General features: G+C 31.5%; 1 protein-coding gene across 2 annotated transcripts in view; it reads left to right on the forward strand.

The window, feature by feature from the left end:
- LOC127721538 (WAP four-disulfide core domain protein 3-like) overlaps window positions 1-24,262 on the forward strand; it is a 59,076-nt gene that overhangs the window by 29,293 nt on the left and 5,521 nt on the right. The window contains exons 1-7 of one of the 2 annotated variants that reach the window (XM_052228299.1): window positions 11,231-11,332; window positions 15,416-15,515; window positions 16,798-16,835; window positions 19,711-19,822; window positions 21,481-21,539; window positions 22,825-22,915; window positions 23,285-23,343. In XM_052228299.1, coding sequence (XP_052084259.1) covers window positions 11,285-11,332; window positions 15,416-15,515; window positions 16,798-16,835; window positions 19,711-19,822; window positions 21,481-21,539; window positions 22,825-22,915; window positions 23,285-23,343 — 507 coding nt within the window. In that variant the 5' untranslated portion in view covers window positions 11,231-11,284. Of the gene's footprint in view, window positions 1-11,230; window positions 11,333-15,415; window positions 15,516-16,797; window positions 16,836-19,710; window positions 19,823-21,480; window positions 21,540-22,824; window positions 22,916-23,284; window positions 23,344-24,262 lie in introns of those variants that run through there. The other variant, XM_052228300.1, reaches the window with a different exon arrangement.

Genomic DNA, 24,262 nt, shown 5'->3' on the forward strand with positions numbered 1-24,262 from the left:
TCATGGTACAAATGGTTCATTATTAAATCTTAAAGGTTTACAAACTAATAATTCATTAAAGCATTTCGTCTTATCAGTTGCATTTTACTTTTCTTTTCAGTTCATTATATAACTCAACTGACATTATCAATATTTTTATTATGTAACAGAGCATGTCATTTTGATTTATTTGTGTATAATGTATTTAAATTAACAAGGAGACAGATTAATATAAGCACTCGGTTATGTTAAGCTTGTTTCTGAATCCTAATTGTGAATGGGTTATAACATATACTTGTATTATTCATAGTAAAAATATTGTTTACACCAAAACATTTTATATATATTTACGAATTTTCTAAAAAAAAAACTGTGTATAAAAGAAGATGTGTTATGATTACTCTAGAGTCAACTCTTTACAACAGATCAGTAAATAACAATATTGGTCACCATACAGCCTTCAACAATGAGCAAAGCCCTTTCCGCAAAATTAGCTATAAAAGCCCCCAAATAACAAATGTAAAACCATTCAAACGAGAAAACTAGCGTACTAGTTTATGTACGTAGTCGGGTACTTATACATTCCAGAAACAAAAATACACTTAATACAGATCTGAGAGTACTCGCAATTACTGACAGCTAGTTCAAAGTCAATAACAACTAATATAACAAATCGTGCATCTAGTCTAGGTTTTTTTGTTTGGTTTTGCAATGGAGGGTTTCAATTTTCTTTTCCTCAGTATCTCCCTTAATGAAAGATTATAAACGATTTTATAGGACAAGTAATTTCCTGATCTATGACTGTTTGCATCAATGTTCTTCAAAATTATTGGTCAACAGTGATTTCCAACTTCGTACTTACTAACAATTCTGATTCGATGCATCTTTTGATATGGTGATGACATGACTTTTTTACACAAATATATCAATTAAACACAATATCGTTTTCGTGTGTATGTTGATCTATCTATCCGATTGTAACCTATATTTGATTTTGAAGAGCTGTATACTATATAAGATAATACAAATAAATGTCTTCAACAATTAAACATGTCTTAGTTACGTAGTCATTTGAGCTACTATCAAATTTGCAGATTTTTTTTTCCAAATCTCATTTGAATGTGTATACAAATATTGTCTTCTCGTCAGTAATATACATTGAAAAAAATTTATCTCGAGACCATTGCTTTGATTTGAATGTTAAACATAGCATCGAAATAATTATCTCAAATGGAATAAACTATTGTAATTGGAAATTTTCTACCGAAATCTTATTTTTTTAAACGCAACAGCATACTTTTTACGAATTTAGAATAAATGTTTACCAATTTGTTTTTGTTTTTGTTTATCATTTTTATACATATAAGATACAGACAAAACAGTCTAAAAATGTATTTTCAACCATATTTAAATATTCTACATAGTGTGTAAGTAATCGTAGTGGATGTCCAGTGTGTATTCAGGGAGCTAAACCAGAATGTCCTGTGTGTGTTCAATTCAGACATGAGTGTAACAAAGACGAAGATTGTCTATTAGGTCAGTTTATTGTTGAATATCAATCCAGTTAGTAAAGTTCTGCAAATAACATTTCCCGGGGAACGCAACAAGGCGTGCATCATTTAAATCAAAACTGTATTCCGTGGGGCCCAGACATTATTTTTTTGTATCCAAGTTCTCTTCGTGTAATGAAACCAATACAATTTAATGGTTTGAAAAAATTTAAGGAATACAAACTAGAAACGTTTCCTCAGCTACAAATTTGAACACTTTTATTTTCTGAATTGAAGGTATATATCTATAAAGATAATACATTCGTAATATGTAGTCGCGATTACAACATAGTTTGCTTTAAATTTAATACACATGAGTCGTCTTTCATGAACCATCATGACAAATGAATGTATTACATGATCTTTAGAATAATTTTCCTTGTTTAGGTAGGGTTCTCAGTCTAGCCTATAGTTTGTTGACTTAGGACAAATTGTTCTTTCGTGTTTATTATTTTAATAAAAAAAACTATGTTTAAGGTTACAGAAATTGCGACCAAAATAAATAATTTAAAGAGAAAATTGGCAACATCTTCGCAAACAGTGACAAAAGACGGTTATACAAACAACTGCAAAATAACTAAAAAAACATTACATAGAAAAGCAAAAAGTCTCCAATTGTATACATTTCGAGCCAATAAAATCATTCCTCGGAAATGTGTGATGTCGAATAATTCTCATTAAGGACAACAATTACTTATTTTTCAATATTGGTATGTCATTTCTTATACATATATAGGTCAATTGTGCTGCTTGAACACTTCCTGTGGCAGATCGTGTCATGACAAACCAGGTATGTGATATTTTTAATAAACAACTGTATGTTATAATCAGAAAAATCGCCGTATAAGCTATACATAAGTTATTGAAGCTTTCATTTCATGTTTTAAATTGATTTTTATTTAAACCCACTTTGTCTTTTGGTAATTTAAGACTTAAATCACCAATCAGTTATTACGAGACTATTTTTTTTACAAAACAAATATTATTTATCAACGTATTGCACTGTAGAAACAGGATACATATCTTAGGTGAAGCCGGACGTTCTTACCCTTCCTGGACACCTGATATTACCTCAGTTCATGATGATGTTCGTGTTGCTTTTCTTTGATTCACTGTGTAGAAACACAATAAAGAACAACATTTGATTGCTCAAAGAAGCATGTGGAGATTCGGGAAGGAATGGCATACAGCATTGATATTGCGTCAATGACTTTTGATTCACGAAGATAGCCAGATATGTCAAAAGAAATTATCAAATCCCATCATTTTCCAAATCTTTCTTACAAAGCAGAAATCGTGACTTGTGCTTATAACCAATGGATAGTTAACTAAATTTAAATTCAGAATTCATATTAGACTCAATATTTCTTCTTCATTTTCCTACTTTGCGTATAAGATCTAGAAAAGCAATGTTTATTTTATATGAAAAGTGGATTTGAGATTGCAATCATTTCCTTTTTCGTGTGATAAATTGAGCAAAACCTTTACTGATACTTTATTTATTTCAGTATGCAGCAAAGTCACATGCCCGGCAGCAAAATGCAAATATGGATTTAGCCTAGACAGAAAGGGATGTCAGACATGCAAATGTAACAAATTACCAAAAAGTGAGTAGACAAAGTATTTCATTTGATCGCATCAACTTAAAGATGTAAACTTATTTTAATGTGTTGATTTTTTGTTTATTTGCATGACCTACTTATACTTCAAATGTGCATCACAATATAAAAATATAGATTTGTTAAAATTGCCAATGATACAATTCTCCCTAGAGACCAAATGAATTTAGAAGCTAGTAAAACTTAGCTGCTCGTTAAATAAGAAGCCATGTGTTAACTCTGCAAGGTTCTCTTTAACTCTCCGAAAGATTATTTTCGAGTTAAACAATGTTATTTTGTCTCCAAACCGTTGGTAAAATAATAAATATCAACTACTCACTGCCTAGCAAACTCCTGAATTTATTAGAGAAGAGACTCGGTCGTTTTAAAAAAAATCCACAAAAAACTCCAAAATGTGTTCATCTTAGTATACCAAATAAATTCATTATTGACCATGAAATATCTTAACAAGTGTTCTTTTAATTGTAGGTCGATCATTTGGTCAAAGGTTTAATGGAAACATGTCAATATCTCAAACGTTATGTATTTTGGTAAACGTTTTTGATTTTGTCTCTGTTTTATTTTTTAGGTACTTGTCCACATCAACTTCCTTCTCCTCCATGGTTTTGTAATGATGGAAAACCCACTATATTTTATTTAGAAGGAGTGAAATGTTATGGACAACCTAAAAGCATTCCATGCAATAAAGGTAACATAAAGTAATCCTAAGGCAAAACCAATTTGATTAATAGTTCTTTGGTATTTCCCGCTCCTGTTTTTGGACAAAATTGCCTTTTCAATAAAAAAACAAATTAAAACCGCTTCCGCAAATTTTTGGGCCACCTAGAGGTTTTTCTTGTGCATATATTGATTCGATCGATTCAAACGCACGGAGGATAAATTGATTTGTAAATAAAAGGTCAACACTCCTGTTGCCAACATGTAGATGTGTCAGCTCCAGGTCGTTCACAAGTATTGAACATACAGCTATCCGAAATGCATCTTGTTATACCTGTAAAGACCTGTTCTAGGAGACAAAAAATCATCCAAGTACTGAACTACTGCACATCGGATGACTGCAAGTTCTTGTTGATGGTAACAAGCACTTTTTTCAGAAAATAAATCACATCTCTATACCTGAAAGTGAGGTTAATGTACATATATATATATATTTTTCTGAGACAAGTTCATGCGTGGATGATGAATAAATGACAGGGAATTTAACCTCACTGTAATGACTATTATATTGTAGTGATGCAAATCAGTATACTCTGGTTTGATATTATATATTATATTAATATTTGTAAAATATTAGTTACATGTGTTAAATAATGTTCATTCATTTGTATATCATGCTATTCTTCTAATCTAAAAATAGTGCAATACAAGTGCATGATTGACATTCTACTGTAATAAATTGATTTTTCTAATAGATTGAATTTGATTTGAGAAGGCATTCATCTTTTCCCGCAAAACATTCTTGAGATATTCTTCTGCATGCGGTAACAAAAAATGTCGGTTTTCTTATTTGTTATTAATATATATATTTCTAACGACAAAACATTTTTATATCATTTATCTACTTCTTAAAAAATATTTTCATGAATATTTATTTGTGAAATTGATATATTAAAATCGATAAGGAATGCTATTTTCGGTTCGGTTATCAGTCAAAGACGAGAGTCACGTGAGTAGAAATGCATGTGGCAAAATACACAGGAATGCCATCTCGGTCATCCAATGTAAATATCATTCTCAGAAGATCAAGATCACATCAATATTTGTTGGAACTATCGTCATCCCAGATGAAGGATTTGTTTCAACAGACGTAGACCTATCTTTGTATCTATCTTGGATGATATTTATATTAAATTCCCATTATTTTTTTAAAAATCAGACTTATCCCCTTGTTAGTCTATTGGCATGCAAGCAGAACTCTGTTGTTAGGGACATTTACACGTTATAACGTTCGACACCAAAGTAGTGGTATTGGTATTGACATACGCATAATAATTAGGGATGTGTAATTGGTTCAACCACTTCTAGTACAGCTCACGAGTTTAAAATGCATTGCAGCTTATAGGAGCAAAAGGAAAGGATATGTTGCTCAGTCAGGAACTACATGCGTAACTAGCAATACAACTAACTTTTTCATGATATTGTTGAAATTTTTTGTTGATCCGTATAGTAAAGATAAGTAGTCCCAACTTGATGTTAAACAGCCAATAAACAATCATTACCATATAATGAAAACAACTATTTGAAAAAAAATAATATTTCTTTGGGATGCATACACATATTTTAACTTTATTCATTATATGTCATTCACCTATCATAATTCCTCTTATGAAACTGTATCTGCTCTGCCTACTTAATATAACTTAAATGCAGACAAAGCTTATTTGACGAAAATAATAAAAATAAACTAAACCACAGTGAGACAATAAAGTGGGGATTGGTACAGGCAATAAATCAATAAATATGCATTAGAGCATGTTTTAACATGTACATAAATTGTAAATCGCACAGTTTAAAAAAATTCCGCTGGCTTCACTTGTAGATCACTCGCCTCATAAAAATTCATTTTCAAGCAAGAAAATACAATAATAAAAATTTTGCTCGCTCGTCCCATATTTTTGGAGCTTTTGTCCGAATAACGAATCGTTGAAGCCTTCAAACGTGTTTTGATATATCACAGTGCTCGGTTTGTTATTTATTTGTACATCATTTCACTTTCGTCATATGCATACATTGAAGTTTTACTTCGTAGGAGACTGTCTTTGGTGTTGTGGACCTCCGCCATGTTGTAATACATGTGGTTGTAAGTAGAAAATTACTCGGTCAGTCAGTCATATGTTTTATTCACCAAAATCCCGTTGTACTACAATATATTTTTGTATTTGACGGATTTGCATTCGTCGAACATACTAATAAATACCTGTATATCTAAAGTAAAAAAATATAAAAATAAATTAGGAAAAAGCGTAAACTAGAGCAAAACAAAAATTTAAATTAAATGTAAATAAGATATAACCAGAGATCACCCCGATTTTCTAAATGTATCTGAAAGTATAGTTCTTATTTTAAATAAAGGATTTTTAAATTTCAAAACTGCAATAAACATCACTTTTGAATTGTGTAAATGCATTATTTTATGTAGTGACGGTACATATTAGATTTATATACAATGTAAAATATCAATTGGTCGCTATTTGACAACTGGTAGTTAACACTTAAAAAGAAAGGGTGAGTGGTCAGATTTTGCATTTGATATTTGATTCACATACATTTTGTTTTTTTGTGATGACGTATCCAAACGATGTAATGTTGTGTCAACGTTGTATTGATTCTAATGAAAAGGCCATAATGGCTGAAACGTATGGAAAATTGTGTTATAGTTTTTATCATAGAATCAATCGGAGACTTTATGTATATATATGTAAACGTTTGTACAGTTGTGTCTTAACAGTTCTTTTTGTTTCCTTTTGCAGTTAGTGCAACAGAATAATTAGATGCATGTTGTAGAAGCTGAAACCATCAGGATATTAATAAAATATTCGCAGTTAATTGCTTGTTTTGCACATCTTTAAGTAGTTTTTGGAAAATGCAATGTATTTACACTTGTATAATTCTATAGAACAATTTCTCAGTAACAGTCTGTTTTTCTGTATGCCGCATGCCTCGAATCGGGGGTATTAAATTTCAAGTCGTTTCCTTTTCTCGATGTACCATCGGGAATATACGAGTGATAGTATGTAGATAAGACAATGACAAACCATTTTTAAATTAAAATTAATTACTCTATTTTATATTTTGCAACCACCCATTTATATCGCCTTGCTTAGTCTTTGGTTTTCTATGTAGGTTTTTGTTAACTATTGTTTGCTTGTTTGTCTCTTTATGTTTTTTAACCATGGCATTGTTAGTCAATTTTTGACTATGCTATGTCCCTTCGGTATCTTTCACCACATTTCATCAATGTCCAAATATTTCCAAAACAAGGCATAATCTGACAAAGCTTTTTATAATTAGTATAGGAATTTTTTTTTCACACTTCGTCTGGCGTTTTATATAATTTAACCATGTGTACGGATATTTATAATAATGTTTTGAGCAATAATAACAATAATTGAAAAATACAAAATAATCAAAGAGTACATGTAAATATTATCGTACCTTATACTCTCAAAATCGGAATAAAAACCATTTAGACAACCTTGGTAACATACATTTTATCAACACGAGTTTTTTTTACGGAGAAATTCTTTCCAAGAACAATCATATATATATATGTATCAAGTTTCATTTTTAGAAATACAGCAATTTTAAATAACATACATGATCGTTATAGCAAATCTATTTCACATTTTACTGCGGTCATGAATATTGTGTTGAAACTATAATCTGCTCCTCATATTTTTGAATATTATGTTACATAATAATACTATAACAACAAAACCAATAACATTTTACTGCACGAGATGCGCATTTAGACAATCAATGTCATTGTTGCATGTTCAGTGATGCTCGAGGGCCAAAATATTTAAAATTAAAGTTCATAGGAAACAGGAGGAGCTATAAACCAAAAAGAACAAATATGTAAAGACGTAACATGCAAGATAACAGAACTTCCCACGAAGGAAATGGAAATGGAACATGGTACGACTTGGATAAAAGAGCTAGATACAGACTCTGAATAAAAAGGAATGTTTCAGGTAAAACTTAGACATGCAATAGGCCTTGATAAAGACTTCTTAGAATTGAATTTGAAAAAAGAAGATGAGGTATGATTGCCAATACGACTACTCTCCACAAGAGACCAAATGACACAGACATTTACAGCTAGGTCAATTTCCCTAATGCGCCTTCAAAGGAAGAACTCCAAAGTTGTGTGCAAACAAACAATCTCTGTGTAATGAGATTGGACATGTTTCTATTTTTAACAAGTGACTGAGCTTAACCATTTGTGTTGATTTTGAAAATAGAGGAACATAGCATAAATGTGTAAAAACTATGAAGCTATTAAATGTGTTCAAAGTATTTAATTTTCAAAGAACTAATTGTGTTAAAAAACTGGATTTTGTTACCACTAAAAGCCGCATTACAAAGGCATTTTCGGGGTTAACTAATTTACTAAAAACTTAGTTTCACTTCATAACCCCCCCCCCCCCCCCCCCCCCCCCCCAACCAAAAAAAAAATCAATCACATATGTTAAAATGTCTCAGCTTTGAAACGAGTCATCATACATATCTAAGTTTACGATATGGACTGAGCTACAGAAAAAATACTTGCCATTACAGCCTATGGGAAATCAATTAAGGATATTAACCCAGCTACAGGTCACCATACGATCTCCAACAAAGAGCAAAGCCCATACCGCATAGACAGATATAAAAGGCCCCGGATATAATTGCGAATAAGAGGATTCTGCACAGTTAAACAGATGACAAACCTTATCGTTTTATATGTAGAACAATGAATGACAATATACCTTTATGTGGGTTGTAACATATACACTATGCATTCATAGATTTGGTACGATTTCACATGGAATACATCGGAAGATTAAAATTTGCTTACGTCAATAACTGGTAATTTCAAGTGCATCAAATATGTGTTATATATCTTTTCAAGAAATACGATGAAAATCCTGCAAGGGACTGCTAGTACACAAGGGTACAAACGGTGCTTTAGTACAGATATGATTTAAAGCATTTCATCTTTGAGTGCACCATTTGGTTCTCGTGTTCTCGGGTTCTTAATTGCGTATACTTGTAAAGTTTATGGATGAAGAGTTCCTAACGAAACTTAATTTTTGGAAAATAAATTTGACTTATTAAAATGTATTACAAGTGTTATTTTTATTTGAAAGCTTTGTAATTGAATTAAAAAACGTCGAAAATGATCTTCCGATCCTTCTGTCTGTTCTTGATTGTTGTATCAATGTAATGTTTATTGTAAAACATCAGTCCTGTTGTTAGTAAAACCCGTTTTTGTTTTTAATATTTCTATATCAAAACAATCCATGAAGGTCTGAAAACTCTCAATGTCAATCAAAAAGTATCTTACATTATCTGTAAAAAGTAAAAAAAATCAAACATACCGAGCTCCGTGGAAAGTCAAAACGGAAATTACCTAATCAAATGGCAAAATCAAGAGATAAAATACCTCAAACGAATGGTAAGCAACTTTCATATTCCTGACATTGTACAGGCAATTACTTATGTAGAAAATGGTGCATTAAACCTAGTTGTAAAACTAGCTAAACCTTTACAGCTACACAACATAGTTTTATTACTAGCTCAACCTCTCACTTGAGGTTAACTGTAAAAAAATCAGTCTACCGGTAAAAACAAGAAACATGTCTTATATGCTTCAGAAACTATCTCTTAATTATAAAAAGGTACACAAATCGTTTAGTTGTCTCATTTGTAATAAATACCATATTAAACAATAAAATGTATGTATTCGGTAAGTGTAAAAAGATAAGGTTCATTTTTCATGAAAATACCCCTGGTCAGTAACAAGCTTCTGTCCAAATTCCATAAAATGATATTAAGATTTGGCGAAGTCACTGATGTCTGAGAAACGTTTCGAAACAAAGAACAAAAATGTTGACAACACAGCCGAACCCGATATCTGTGATCGTTGTCACGTTTAAATGACAAAAATACAACAGGATTACAGAAAGAGCTTACACATAATATTTCACAATAAATTAATGATAAAAAATAATAAAGAAAGGCATTAACACAAATATGTTTAAATTAGTTAATTCTTATGTTTTAAGCTCTATAAATGTGTAAATTTTATGATAAGTACATCAATCTTATACATATCATATGTACTAAATAGATAGAAATATAAACAACTGCATGTCTCGAGAACAGAATGTCTTTATTTATTTTATTCGACCAACACAATTTATCCTCGTTGTTTTCCGATAGAATGACACTTTAATTATTTCTGTATCTTGTTTAATTTCTATCTGGCTTTTCGTTGACAATGTGCATGACCCCGTGCATTCGCAGATACAATTATGTTTACCTATATACTTGTTTACAATTATCGTTGGTACATGAACCCCATTGTCTCCTGTTATCAATATTAAACATATGTGTACATGTTGTGGTAATATTTTGCCTGCAGGTAGTTTTTCATGGATTGTTGTCGGATTGACTACATCCCTCGTTTTCTTTATTCATTCAGTTTTAGCACCTGTGTATGTACTTCAAAACTTTTGCATGACAAATCATAACTGAATTGTTTATTTAAAAAAAAGATACATTGCTGCCTTTCTTTTAAAAGAAAATTTGGATGAAGATTATCTTAGCAGATCAATGTTTGACAAAATTTATGTTACAAATTAAATTGAAAAAAATGACGCAATTTTTTTATAACAAAAATAGTGGTCCGTGATATCTTTGTTTTATCAAAGTTAAGTGTGGTATTTGTCCTACTCTCAAAATGTGTTTATTTCTTAAATAGGTAGTTTTTTCTCAAGAAAAGAAAATCAGTTTTAATGTATGGGTTCGACTATATGCCTTATTGCAAGAACATATGCAAGTTCCAATGGGTAATTTAGTTGATAATGTCTATAGTTAGGAACAAATATTGTTTGTCATACGTGACACGATGGGTATATCATGTGAAGCAGGAACTCGTGATCCTTTTATCGATTCTTGAGTTTACTGTTGGTTTTATTTCAATGGAATATTCTGAGGGTTTTTCTGTAAAATTTGTATATACTGCTCTCTGTATTTTTGCTTTTTGTCGGATCAATTAAATATTTTGTTTTTTCTATTGTCTGATTTTCTTATTGTGTTCGCCTGTTTTGTGTTGACCCCATGGTTTTTCCTTCTCTTTCAAAAATGTATTTTTAATCGTTTCAAACTATAATACGAAAATGTTTATCGCGATAATAAGTATTGTTTTCTCCAAGCAACATTCTGTAAGAAAGTCATTTATCCGAATAATATGTTTTACTAAGATATGTAATACGCATTTTAATGTTGTGCGCAATATGTTACATCAAAATAAGATGACGGATTGTGTTATATAAATAATTTCACAATGCAAAGGTTTTCCTGTAAGCTAGTTATACATATAATAAGTTGTGTAAATATCATTCATTTACTTGAACCAGACTAAAGAGAATGTGGCAATCTGTGATTTTTATACTTTGTGTAATTCATTATGCACAGGTAAGTACTACTTTAATATTGAAATACTTACTAAAAAATCTTTTTTCTTTTATTATTAAATTATCAAGCTTGTCTTTTTTTAAAATTTATATGATATAAAACATTCGTATGTTCATTAGCACTTCTAGGGAAGCCAACATGTACATGTATGAATTCAATAAATCATAACATTAAACCAAACTATAATTTAAGCGAGGTATCAATTTATGATTATTTATTAATGTGTTCCTCTCAAAACTCTTTCGTTTCGTGTGTAGCTTATATACAGAGTATACAGAATAACAGGTTGCAAAATCCCTGTGTTTGATTTGCAACAAATTGTGTGTGGTTAACACCAAATGAGTAATGCATTAACACTCCCCAAACATAGTATTTTATCAACTGCATGTTACTATCTTTAAAGTTTTCAACAAATTTTTTCAAATTAAATCAAGTTTTTATTTTGACGCAGTGTACCCATCACCGGAATGTTTATTATGCAATATTTATTAATGTTGAATTAAACAAACCTTTTTTATCCGGAACCTTTTTAAGTTTAGTTCATTTTATTCTGTCAACTATCAACCCTCCGTATAACATATCAATATTACAACAAAATACTGAAGTACAGCATTTGTGCAAGGGATATTCAAAAATGAAAACTCAAAACACTTGACTATTGTTAACCATTGAATCGACTAGTACGGTGACCTATAGCTGTTAATTTCTGTGTTATTTTGGTCTCTTGTGGAGAGTTGTCTCATTGGCAATCATACCCACATCTTCTTTTTATAGAAAACATGTTATGATCTTTGGAACAGACATATTTCAAAGAAATGTAAGATTTAACCTGTTTTTTATGCCTAGCTTAACTTGACATTTTTTCCTTTCATGTCTGTTTGTTTTGTTCACACATCGTTGTTAATATAATAGAATTTGATGCGATTGTCATACAAGTTAGAGAATAACCTAGTTATAAAACCAGGTTTAATCCACCATTTTCTACATACGAAAATGCCTGTACCAAGTTTGGAATATGACAGTTGGTATTCATTCGTTTAATGTGCTTGAGCTTTTGATTTTGCCATTTGATTAGAGACTTTCCGTTGTGAATCTTCCTCGGAGTTCGTTTTTTTTTTGTGATTTTACTATTTTCCTACTTGTATGCGAGTTATATCTAGTTCCTTTATTTTGACAACAAAAGCAGACTTAATTAGTTAACGTGGCAAAATTGGGGATCCAGCTGCCAAAGTTGTATGTAAATAAAACAATGTACATAGGTATACAACATATCTGTATTAAATGATAAAAAGGAGGCAAACAGAACAAGTTTGTGTTGTTCATAGCAAATGCAATCTTACAGTAACATACCATTTTGCTTTCATCTATGACTCGAAAAATGCTAACAAACAATGAATTACAACACAAGGCCATCATGGTCTGACTAGTAAAATTAAATAAAACGAATGTATTTGCGAGAGACCACTTGGTACCTAAAATAATCAGCTCTTTGTGAGAAATAATCCCTTTTTTATGCATAAGTGTGTGTATCCCGTATGTTACTTTTGACGATAGAAGATTAAGGTCAATTTCCTACTTAAAATGTATTTTTATGTTTAAGTTCTAATGTTGTGTTTTATGATATTATAAAAGGCTGTAAATAAAGTCAAATATTAGTTTTGACGAGAACAATAATTGCACAGTTCAGATTTTGATACTGATCATAACGAACTATTGTCCCATAATTACATTCTAAAACATTGCACTGATTACGATACTTTTTCAATTTTTTTTTCAATAGAAAACAAACAAGAAATTTTGCTATAAAGGGTGAATTATAATTGGCCTTATAGAAATACTGACTGTCCTTGACTTGAATTTCATCAACTCGATAAATATATTATGTCTCGATTGAAAGGCCCGAGATTTGAAATATACCTTTTTCAATGTGTCTGCTGAAAAATATGAGTGATAAAAAATATTTAATCTACAATTGCCAGTGTTGTACAGAACATTTTTAAATGAGCTGTGGTCAATTATTTAAACAGCAAAAATGTTTAAAAAGCAACTTAAACATAAATATTTAATCATCAAAGATGTATAGACACGTAGAAATGTTGAGATTCATTTGACCAGGGTAACTTTTGAAGGTCCAAATTTTTTTTTTGGCATCTGCCAAAAACGATAAAAATCCATGCTTAAATAATGTCATCATAGATACCAGGATTACATTTGTATATACGCCAGACGCGCGTTTCGTCTACAAAAGACGTATTAGTGACGCTCGAATAAAAAAAAGTTAAAAAGGCCAAATAAAGTACGATGTTGAAGAGCATTGAGGACCAAATTTCTAACAGTTTTGCCAAATACAGTTAATCATTATTAAAGCTAATTTCGAAAACCATTTCTGATAGAAATATAATGAATCGACGTCGTTTGGTTTTTGTTTTTTTTGTTTTCGGTTTCTCTTTTATCAGTTAACGCTCGACGCGTTCTGATTTAATCAGAAAATCGATAAGCATCTGCTTTTAAGAGCTTCACGCATATGATAGCTGTCGGCAATAAAGTAATATATATATAGATTCCTTCATTGGTGTACCAATATAGTAAAATTATTGATTTTGAAGTCCCAGTCTCAACGGAGAATTTAATATCAATAGGTAAACGATTGAGATTGAATAAATCCGATAATTCATGAATGACAATATGATAATATGTTTCTCTTTTCTTTCTTTTTTTTTTGGGGGGGGGGGGGGGGGGGGGAGGGAGGGGGAGAATCGAGGTTCAATTTTGAGTGCAATCCACGTTCTTGATTTCTACATCATTCATGTACAAACAAAAATGCACAAATTTTGGTTTATAAATCCTGTGTTAAAATGGAGGCAAACATTAATAAAAGACCACATCATCTTTAATGAAATATATATTTATGTGTAAAGGTGAATAACTTGAACGACGTTATCTTAAGGTTAGCCTTTTTCCGCATTGTTCAACTTTGAATAAACTCTAAATTTCTTCTGTTCTGATTTATCTAGAGACCAGGAGTCTCCATTGAGGAACATGTAACGATGGAGGAACTTTCACCATTACAAAACAACGCGTCTACGGCACGGCGGGATCGAAAGTAATTCATTCCTTCATTTCCATGTAAGGAATGATGAACAGACTGATATATTGCTTATTACATCTATTTCTTTATAAAATAACTAATATTTTTATTAAGAGACCTAATGCAAGTTATGAAAATTAAATTAGCCAATCATCTACTAACATTATTGACAACCACACGTTCCCTAAAAAAAATTTAACAATGGGTCAAGAAAAGATAAAATTGCAACCGAATAAGAGAAAAGTAGTAACAGTATGGTTTATTTTAATAGTGTGGTCAATTCGAATTGCTTCAGATGTCTTTTGAGTGATTTGTTGTTTTCAAACTTTAGTATAGAAAAAACCTTTAGAAGTAGATATTTCACAATCACTCAATTGAATTGAAATTGGTGAAAACTGGAAATAACATAATAAATTGGTTATTGCAATCTGGACTTTTTTACTATTGAAGTAAACTGCAAAATACACATTCATATTAGCTTGTTTCAGATTATTTACACATTTGAAGAAAAGGAACCGACTATTGTGTACTTTTTTCAAGCAGAACAACCGGTTTTATCTTTGGCTTAAGTTAGACTAGCATGTAACACAATATCATGTAGTTCTTGTTATATATAAAACTGGGAACTCATATACTGAGCATTTTGTACCGGCACAGAAAATTGATTTGTAATGGGCGACATACACGGAGCGTGGCCCAATGTATTGCGTACTAGGTAATTCTAATATAGTCGATACATTGACTGCACATCAATGTTCCTTCGTTGCTAATAAAGTTATCTTATTTTATTTTACATAGTTAGCAACCAATCCACCATGTTTTAATACAGTAATCTTATCTTTTTTTTACATAGTCAGCAACCAATCCACCATCTCCAAAGATAAAACAGACAGGACAATGTCTCGCAGAATATAGTGTAGACTAAGATATCATATGATTGATAATTTTTTTTAAGTACGTTATTTATACAGTAATCTTATTTTCATTTTACACAGTCAGCAACCAATCCACCATGTCCAAAGATAAAACAGACAGGACAATGTCTCGGTTTACCCAAAACCGATAAATGTCAGACAGATGGAGCATGTGGACTTTGTAAGATTATTATTACCTTATCGATAAATTGTATTTTGAAGTAAAGTTATTGTGACCTAGAGCTGAAAATCAACGCCATAGAAGGTAGCTGGGATGTCTAAATGTTAAATGATTATGATAGTTAAATCTTTAAATTTCAAATTTTAGATTTTTCTGTAATATGTTGAACGATACTAGGCATAATATTTAAAATCTATAAAAAGTAGTTTGCAATACAACAAGAAGAGGTGCTCAGATAATGACCCACGTTTTACCTTAAAATGTAAGGATAAAAAAATCAACAAAAAAATGGCCTTCAGCTTTGCTCATTGTTGAAAGCCGTACCGTGACCTAAAGTTGTTAATTTCTGTGTAATTTTGTCTCTTGCGGAGAATTGTCTCATTGGTAATCATACCACATCTTCTTTTTATATATACTGACCAACTGTTTTCAAAAAGATATATATCAATTTATATACTAAAAACTCTTTTACAAATATATTGTTTTGAAACAGTATCGAAACAATAATCGAAAAACAAATATAGCAAACTGCAATTAACGACATCCACTGAATTACAGGATCTTGAAACAAACCTATAAAACACGATGAAGACATAATCTAACAATAATTTTAATTGAGTTCTGCAGCTGGCATGTCGGTAACTGCTAGTAGTCCTTTGTTTATTTGTGTATCATTTTGTCATTTTGCTTATTTTCTTTGGTTACCTATTCTGACATCAGACTCGGACTTCTTTCCAACTTTTTACTGTGTGTATTGCTGTTCAATCTACACTGGCTAGATGTATAGGACGAGTTTTGAGATCTCACAAAACATGTTTAATCCCGCCATTCTTTAGCGCCTGATTTCAGGAGCCTCTGGCCTTTGTTAGTTGTGTATGTTTTTAATTTGAGTTCATGTGTAGGTTTTGGAGTTTAGTATGACGTCTATTTTCTCTGAACTAGTAAACATTTTTGTTAGGGCCAGCAGAAGCTCGCCTCCGGGTGCGGATTTTTCTGGCTGCGTTGAAGACCCATTGATGTCCTTCTACGGTTTTATTTTTTTTTGCTCTTTGGTCAGGTTTTTGGTTTATGCCAGATTCGGTTTAGACAGGTTTTACTGTGTTTTAATCACTCTTGCTGCTATTTAATTTTAATATTGCTTGATTGAATAAGTTTATTGGTTTATACTAGTAAGTTATTAGAGCTTCATTACATTCTACTAATTATAGAAAACACTTTCAAGATAATTACAACTAAAAATTGCAATTCACTACAATTTTTTTTTTGATTTTCAATATTCTTGACAAAATGTGCTGCCCAAAAGAATGTGGAAAAGAATGCGTAAGTAATGCTCGTATAAAGTAATGAAAAGACAGAGAGCATTAGATTTATTTTCATTCATGAAATATTGTTTTCCAAAATTATATAAAACAGCATTGTTGTATATTGAACAAGCTGGTCTAATTAATCTGAACGAAACATCCCTTAATCGAAGAGGCTGCAGTATAATACTACAACGTTCATACATTGAAGAAATCGAAACTCATACTTCAAAGTAAATAGCATGCTTACAAAAAGAATGCACAAACAGACAGTTCTTTGTGGTTGATAGACTTCTTTGGTTTTAGGAATTTCATAACGTCAAGTAGAAAACATAACAGGCATATCAACTCAAATATCAAACTCAACAATACTACAAACTAATCTATAACTGCACAAAAATGTAAAGTTTCTAATTTGGTACTCAATACATTCATTTCGTCTACATACGCTCACTGGTGGCGCTCGAATCAAAACATGAGGAAAGCTTCTTAAAAAACGAAGTTGAAGAGTGTAAACAATCGAAATTATACGTCTAATGAAATCAAGCTTTATGGTAGAAAAAAAAATAGTATTTGGAATGATTCAACAGTTGTATAAATAGTTAGTAGTCAAATTGGTATTCTTTGTAAGTATTATTGGAAAGGTTGAAAAAGCAAAACGGCCAATTGCAATATGTTGACTGTCCCTCTGGTATCGGTTGCCCCTCTTTTATCGTACATAAAGGCAACAAGAAATTTTCGACAATCGAATGATTAATAGTAGACATATAACCATTAAAGTAAAACTATATAAACGTTGTTTCAGATGTTTCATACCAAAAGTATGTATGCCTCGTTCTGACAATAAAGTGGAGGTCATGGCAATGTTAAGAAACGAATCTTGTATTTGGAAAGCACGTTATTTGTTCTTTCAACATTGCCAACAAATTATAACCACGCGCCAGTTAGCAACTGTCTCTGTCAATTGCGGAAACACCCGTGTTTCATTTGTTATCTCAATTGTAATTGTCTTTATGAAATCCCAATGACATAGCAAAAATTGATTATTGATAAAAAAATTCTACAAAATAAAAGTAAAAAGAGATACAGTTTGCAGTGCTAATAGAGGTTTCCTGATTTGCTACCTTACCAACCGTAGTACGAACTGGGAGCCGTCATTGAACTTTTGAAATTAATTCATATATGCCCTTAATGTCAATGTATGTTTTATGAATCCCTATATAAAGTATTTGAATGATTTTAGCTACAACTTAGTATAACTTTCATGAAGATATGTTACCTATTCATAACAAACGTTATTGTGTGTACTCGATTATGCTTTCAACAAACAGTTCCAAATAACCGTTGCAACGAACGGTTTGTAATTAAGATTTATTTCCCCTGAAATTGCACCGGCAAAAAAAAGCTAAACAAAATGCACATTCATTGTTTATCTAATGTTTGCCTGTAATACTGATATAATAGTATGGAATTAATAAGTTGGCATTTTTGGGAGTAAGCTTTTAGAAAACATAATAAAATAAGAGCCATTTTGAACATATAAAATTTACCTCATCGAAAATGTATAATGTTAAAAGTAAATACAAAATTTGTTGCTTTTATTAGCGAGACCCTACTACAAACAGCGTTGCTAACGAATTAATACCTTGTATAAATTTAAACTCGAATGAGCAAGTCATTAGGAATATTTAGATCAGTATATAGTATTGGTTATGCACTAACTTGTGTTAAATTATTTATTAGAAAGAAATCAGTCTATTCTTTATTGGAATTTAATATTGTAGGTTATTTTAGTTTTTCAAATTCACTATCTATAATACCATTCTTAAATGTTTCTGCAATTTGGCAAACATTGTCATTCACACATATGAGAAAGTTTACCAAAATTGAAATTTCAAATAAAGGATCAAATAAAAGATACACTAGTAAAATATTCATTGAACACAAGTGTCAGTACAATTGTATTTTATTATAATTGTATGACAACTATCCTATTCAATTAAAATCAAGAAATGTTTTTTTTTTCATTGGCAATCGAATAGTGAATACTGATTTTTCAATATTTTTTTAATTTCCTTTCTAGAATGCATTTCTAGAAAGAAAAATATCGAAGAATTCCCTTTTCTCACTCAAATGAAATCTCAGCTCCTACATCCCCTCAGAAAAAACATCTTTTACTGCAATGATCGAAATAGATTACTTGAATAAAAACTAGTTTCAAAATCATGCATGAACTAATTTTAATACGAACACTACGCAATTTTGACACGTTAACAAATATAACCAACGTTACACCAGTATCATGTGTTTTTGAAAGTAGTTGATAGAAAACAATTTTATTTTTCTATAAATAAACGAAATAGAAAATATACCTATAACAAACAGAAACGAAAATCTATATTTAGAATCTAAAGGCCGTGTCAACTCAGTTCGTTTAAGGTCTGTTTGATTCATGCACTTGTGCATAACTAAGTTATCCCATAAAGAATCATAAACAATGTGTTATAGAAACGTGGAAATCGTTATCAAATAAATCGTAAAACTAGTTTTTTGATAATACGCATTTCAATTCTTTTAATTTTATCACGATGAAGAAAATTATCTCATGCATTAAATCATAGCTCCAAAACAGCACTAACGGTTGCGTTACGTACCAACCGTACCTGATAAATCGGGAAACCTCTAATAAGTGGATTGTTGAACGTAGACAAGTTCACAAAACGCTTTCAAATTCGAATTTATCAGTACTGTAGTTGAGAGTTGGTCAATATCAAAAGTGATGTATACATTGGTGGCCTTCGGCTGTTGTCTGCTCTATGGTCGGGTTGTTATCTCTTTGACACATTCCCCATTTCCATTCTCAATTTTATTTTTTGTTGCAATTATTCTTTCAGACATCGAAGCGCAAATCAGGCATATGTCCTACCTTTACTGAAAAACCATTGAGTTTTTGTAGCGTAGCACGCATTGCTTCTGAATGTGATGGTAATGACGATGACTGCTCCGGTATGTATACTTTGTTCATTTTAAGTCTTTGCAGAATACAAATGATGTGTACAATGAAGAAAATAAACAGTGTGTTCACTTTTTAACAAAAGAAATGTATATGTAAAATACATAAACCATTCGCTGATATGGCAACCCAGATAAACTTTAGTAAAATTTAAGCTCTAAACCCGATTGGGAATACTAAATTAAGCTGATCATTAAAAAGAATATTCACCAAAATCGATTTTGCTTATTACTCATTATTCATAACACAATCTTTGCTCCAACATAGCCATGAGGAAGATGTATAAAATTGACCTTGTGTTTTACGGTCATTTTCACAAGTTCGTTGACCAATATTTTGTGTCTATAACCAATGCATTAGCGACATGTGTTCGTGGTTTGAGATTCTTAGATGTAATGACATTGTCCTATTCCCAATTATAACATCGTTATTCGGGTCAGCCACAGATCGCAGCAAAACTAATATTTGCATATGGTCAAACAACATAATTCCAAAACGGGGGTACCCACTTGAACCTCCCAAGAGTTACGGTAAATGGGGTTCGATAAACAATGGGACACCGTCTTTTAAAAACTTAAAGACTAGGAAAAGAAAAAAACTGCAGGTCACCGTTTTGCTTTCAGCAATGAAAATAACGTATAGCTTATTTAGCTGTACAAATGTTCCGTGAAAAAAGTGTTTCAATATAATCATACGAACGTACGACCTGATTAAAGCCTACAAAATTAAGCGATATAAGATAAAGGGAGAAAACGGATATATTCCTATTGTGGTAGCCACAATTCCTCCATGCTCGTTCCATCTATTGTCACTAAATATGTAAGTGTAATGAGGAACACAATGGACGACTTTAGTGGAAAAGAACCTGTATGAAATCTTTGAGCCGTACATGAGACAACCCTTTGTTTTATGGGGTTTGCATAGGTCAGTATTGAATTTTTATATGGTTTTGTAGACTGTTGTTTAAATTTGTCTTACCGTCTTTTTCTGTTTGACCGTCATATTTTTCTTTTTTCCTGGATTTAGGTTTTTTATTGGTCAATAGTCTCTTCTATTTATTTACAAATAACGACATACACCGGACAACAATTTGCTGGCTTGAGACATGTACATAACAAATTAGGTGGTTGAAAATTTTTCCAAGTGAAGGATGAATTAAGTTGAAATTATATCATGCAATTCGTTATTGTATGGGTATCTTGAATAGATAGAGTAACGGCTGTTTAACGTCAAGTGCCAATTATTGCATTCTGATATGTTGTGAAGATAAACCCAGCTGACTATGCGTTAAGGCCTATGGTTTTACTTATTGTTGATAGCCATACGGAGACCAATAGTTGTTAATCTATGTGATTTTGTTTTTGTTGAAGATATTTCTCATTGGCAATCATACTAAATTTTATAATTTTATAATTGTACTAGAACAACACGCTGTTCTTTGATTTGGGTACATGTGCACAAAGACGGGGGAGCAACCACAGATTTACGTTTGTTATATGGACGTGAATTCCAAAGTTAAACCGGTCCTACTGTAGCAATAAATGTATTTTTTGGAAATTTTCTACTTAAAATTAAAAAATGTATGATAAATCAATTTTCGGTAAACATTTGAGTTTCAGTTTGAAAACCGGTGTACTCCCTTTTTAAACAGGTACTAAGAAATGCTGTCCAGATATATGTGGATCTCGAAAGTGTAAAGAACCTGCACCAGTAAGTAAATTTGAAAAATTCGCATTTAATACGATTAGGTTGTTAAATTTTGGTTATATTTTCATGTTATTGCATAGCAGTAATAGGTGATTACAGAATGCAGAATACAAGATAAAAAGCCAAAAAAAGTGCGAAACAAGAATAGTGAAAAACGGCAAAATATAACAAATACAAAAAAATTAGAGTTTGCAATACGAAGAATAGAGAACAATGGTAAATACGAAAAGAACGAATGGGGATAAATGCTTAAGTTATTATTGAAAATCCCAAAAATGTCTATGTGATGCGTCTGCTCGAGTTGACAAATCTTTATTTTTCACACAAAGTTATCTTGAAATTCAGTATTTTCTAAACATATCAAAACTCCATAGTGTTACACTTTTATGATATGATCACTGTTTTTTTAAATCTGCACAGATGGTGAAACCTAATAGAAATACCGCTTTTGTTAGTCTTGTATGTTTTTTAATTTTAGTTCATTTATATGTTTTGGAGTTTAGTGTGACGTCCATTTTCACTGAGCTAGCACACAATTTTATTTAGGGGTCAGCTGAGGACCACCTCCGGGTGCGGGATTTTCTCGCTGCATTGAAAACCCATTGGTGGCCTTCGGCTGTTGTCTGCACTTTGGTCAGGTTGTTGTCTCTTTGACATATTCCCCATTTCCATGCTCTATTTTATTTCAATAGGTATGAATTGATTAAACAAAAACAAATCCGGGTCACAAACCAAAATAGAAGGAAAGGTATCAACTATAGACAAGGTTCCATTTTGAAGGCCTTAATTTGATCTATTCATTCTGTACATGATTACTGTTTACAACTTCTGACTTGAATGGAGAGTTGTCTCGTTAACAATCATAACACATTTTCTTATTTCTATATAAGAGGAAATTGACGAAACAACAGAAACACAGATCTGCTACAAAAACAAACGCCATCATACATAGAAACAGACAATTTGATAACAACTGCCATATTCCTGACTTGGTACAGAAAATTTTAAGAAAAATGGTGGGTTGAACCTGGTTGTATGGTCACTCAAACATCCCGTTTATATGAAAATGTTAAAAACATCGGTAAAATAACATTTTCAAGTGACAGGAAAACAGTACAAATAAACGCAAGAACAGTCAGGACAGGGAAATACATAAATAAATACTATAATGTTACATTACAACATGTACTTACAATAAATATTAACATTGTTTATGAATCCTGTAATATTGAAATAAAGCAACTTACATTTTATTTTCTGATTTTTCTAATAAAAATTAATATTGTAGAAGGATCGACCAGAGTGTCCTTCTTTCCCAAAAAACGTACCATGTTTAGTTTACCAGCATGATTGTAGTCATGAAAAGGAATGTCCCCAAGGTAAGTACATTTAGATATTGATGCCTTTAGTTCAAAACAACAAAAATTTAGTAATTATCTATTTTATTAGGATCCCAATACGTTTTCTAGGTAAAGAATTGTTCATTCATGCTGTTGATTCAACTCAATCGATATTCCTCGCTGGATTTGGTGAAATACAAAAGCATGCTACTTGTCAGTGAATAAAAAAACAAAGATAAATAAAAAGTCTCATATCATGTAATTGGTAATCTTTATACTCAGCATCAAATGTTTCACGATGCCCAGGATGATATCTGCTTAGTCTTGGTATCTCCTTTTTAAGTTTTGATGAAGACTTTGACCGCTAAAATCGTCCATAAATAAATTGTATTAATTATATTGTTTCAGGTAAAATATGTTGTGGCGTAACTTGCGGAATAGGATGTGCAGAATCAGTTCAACCGAATGTGAGTAAACATAATCCAACCGAATTCTATCCAATGTATCATAAATCTCTTTTAAAAGTCTATAAATCAGTTGTTTTGTTAAAAATCGGTTGTTAATTGTACGATTAATTATCGCTTAATTCATGGTGAACAATAAGATTGTTCTACCAACAAGACAGTGTTGGCCTTAGACTGGTATTACCTGTTGGGGAGTATTTGGTTTTCAATGTCCTCTCACTCCGTTAGTGATTTGGTTACTAGCTATTTTATTCGAACGCCATTGATGAGCCTTAAGTAAACGAAATGAACATTTGACCGGTCTAAATTAGAATCATAATATCTTGGATGAATTTTGAGCAGATTATTATTCTATTTCTAAAACAATCAAGGTAAAAATAAATTAAAGAACCTTAGTGAGCGCGCTCACATACCCCACGTCCCCACATTGTCATTGGAGAAATAAAATATGTGTAAGAAAAAAAAATTGTATCAGAAAAAAAAACTGAATCATAATTTCCTGTTAATATGCACATCTACATAGTATTTCCTTATTATCTACACAGTTTCATGAAATTCTGTTGTGTGGTTTGAGAGGAGTTGCGATGACAAAAGGTTGCAGTAGTATATTGGGCAAATAAGTTCAAAGGAGCGTAACTCCTGGAAAAAAAATTGAATCGTAATTTCCTGTCGATATGCACATCTATCTAGTATGTCCTTATTATCTGAAAAGGTTTCATGAAATTCTGTAGTGTGGTTTGAGAGGAGTTGCGATGACAAAAGGTTGCAGTAGTACATTAAAGTAAATAAGTTCAAAGGGGCGTAACTCCTAGAAAAAAATTGAATCGTAATTTCCTGACGATATGCACAACTACATAGTATGTCCTTATTATCTAAAAAGGTTTCAGGACGGACAGACAGACGGACGGACAGACGGACGGGT

This window comes from Mytilus californianus, unplaced genomic scaffold (assembly GCF_021869535.1).
Source record: "Mytilus californianus isolate M0D057914Y unplaced genomic scaffold, xbMytCali1.0.p SCAF_12, whole genome shotgun sequence".
NCBI lineage: Eukaryota > Metazoa > Mollusca > Bivalvia > Mytilida > Mytilidae > Mytilus > Mytilus californianus.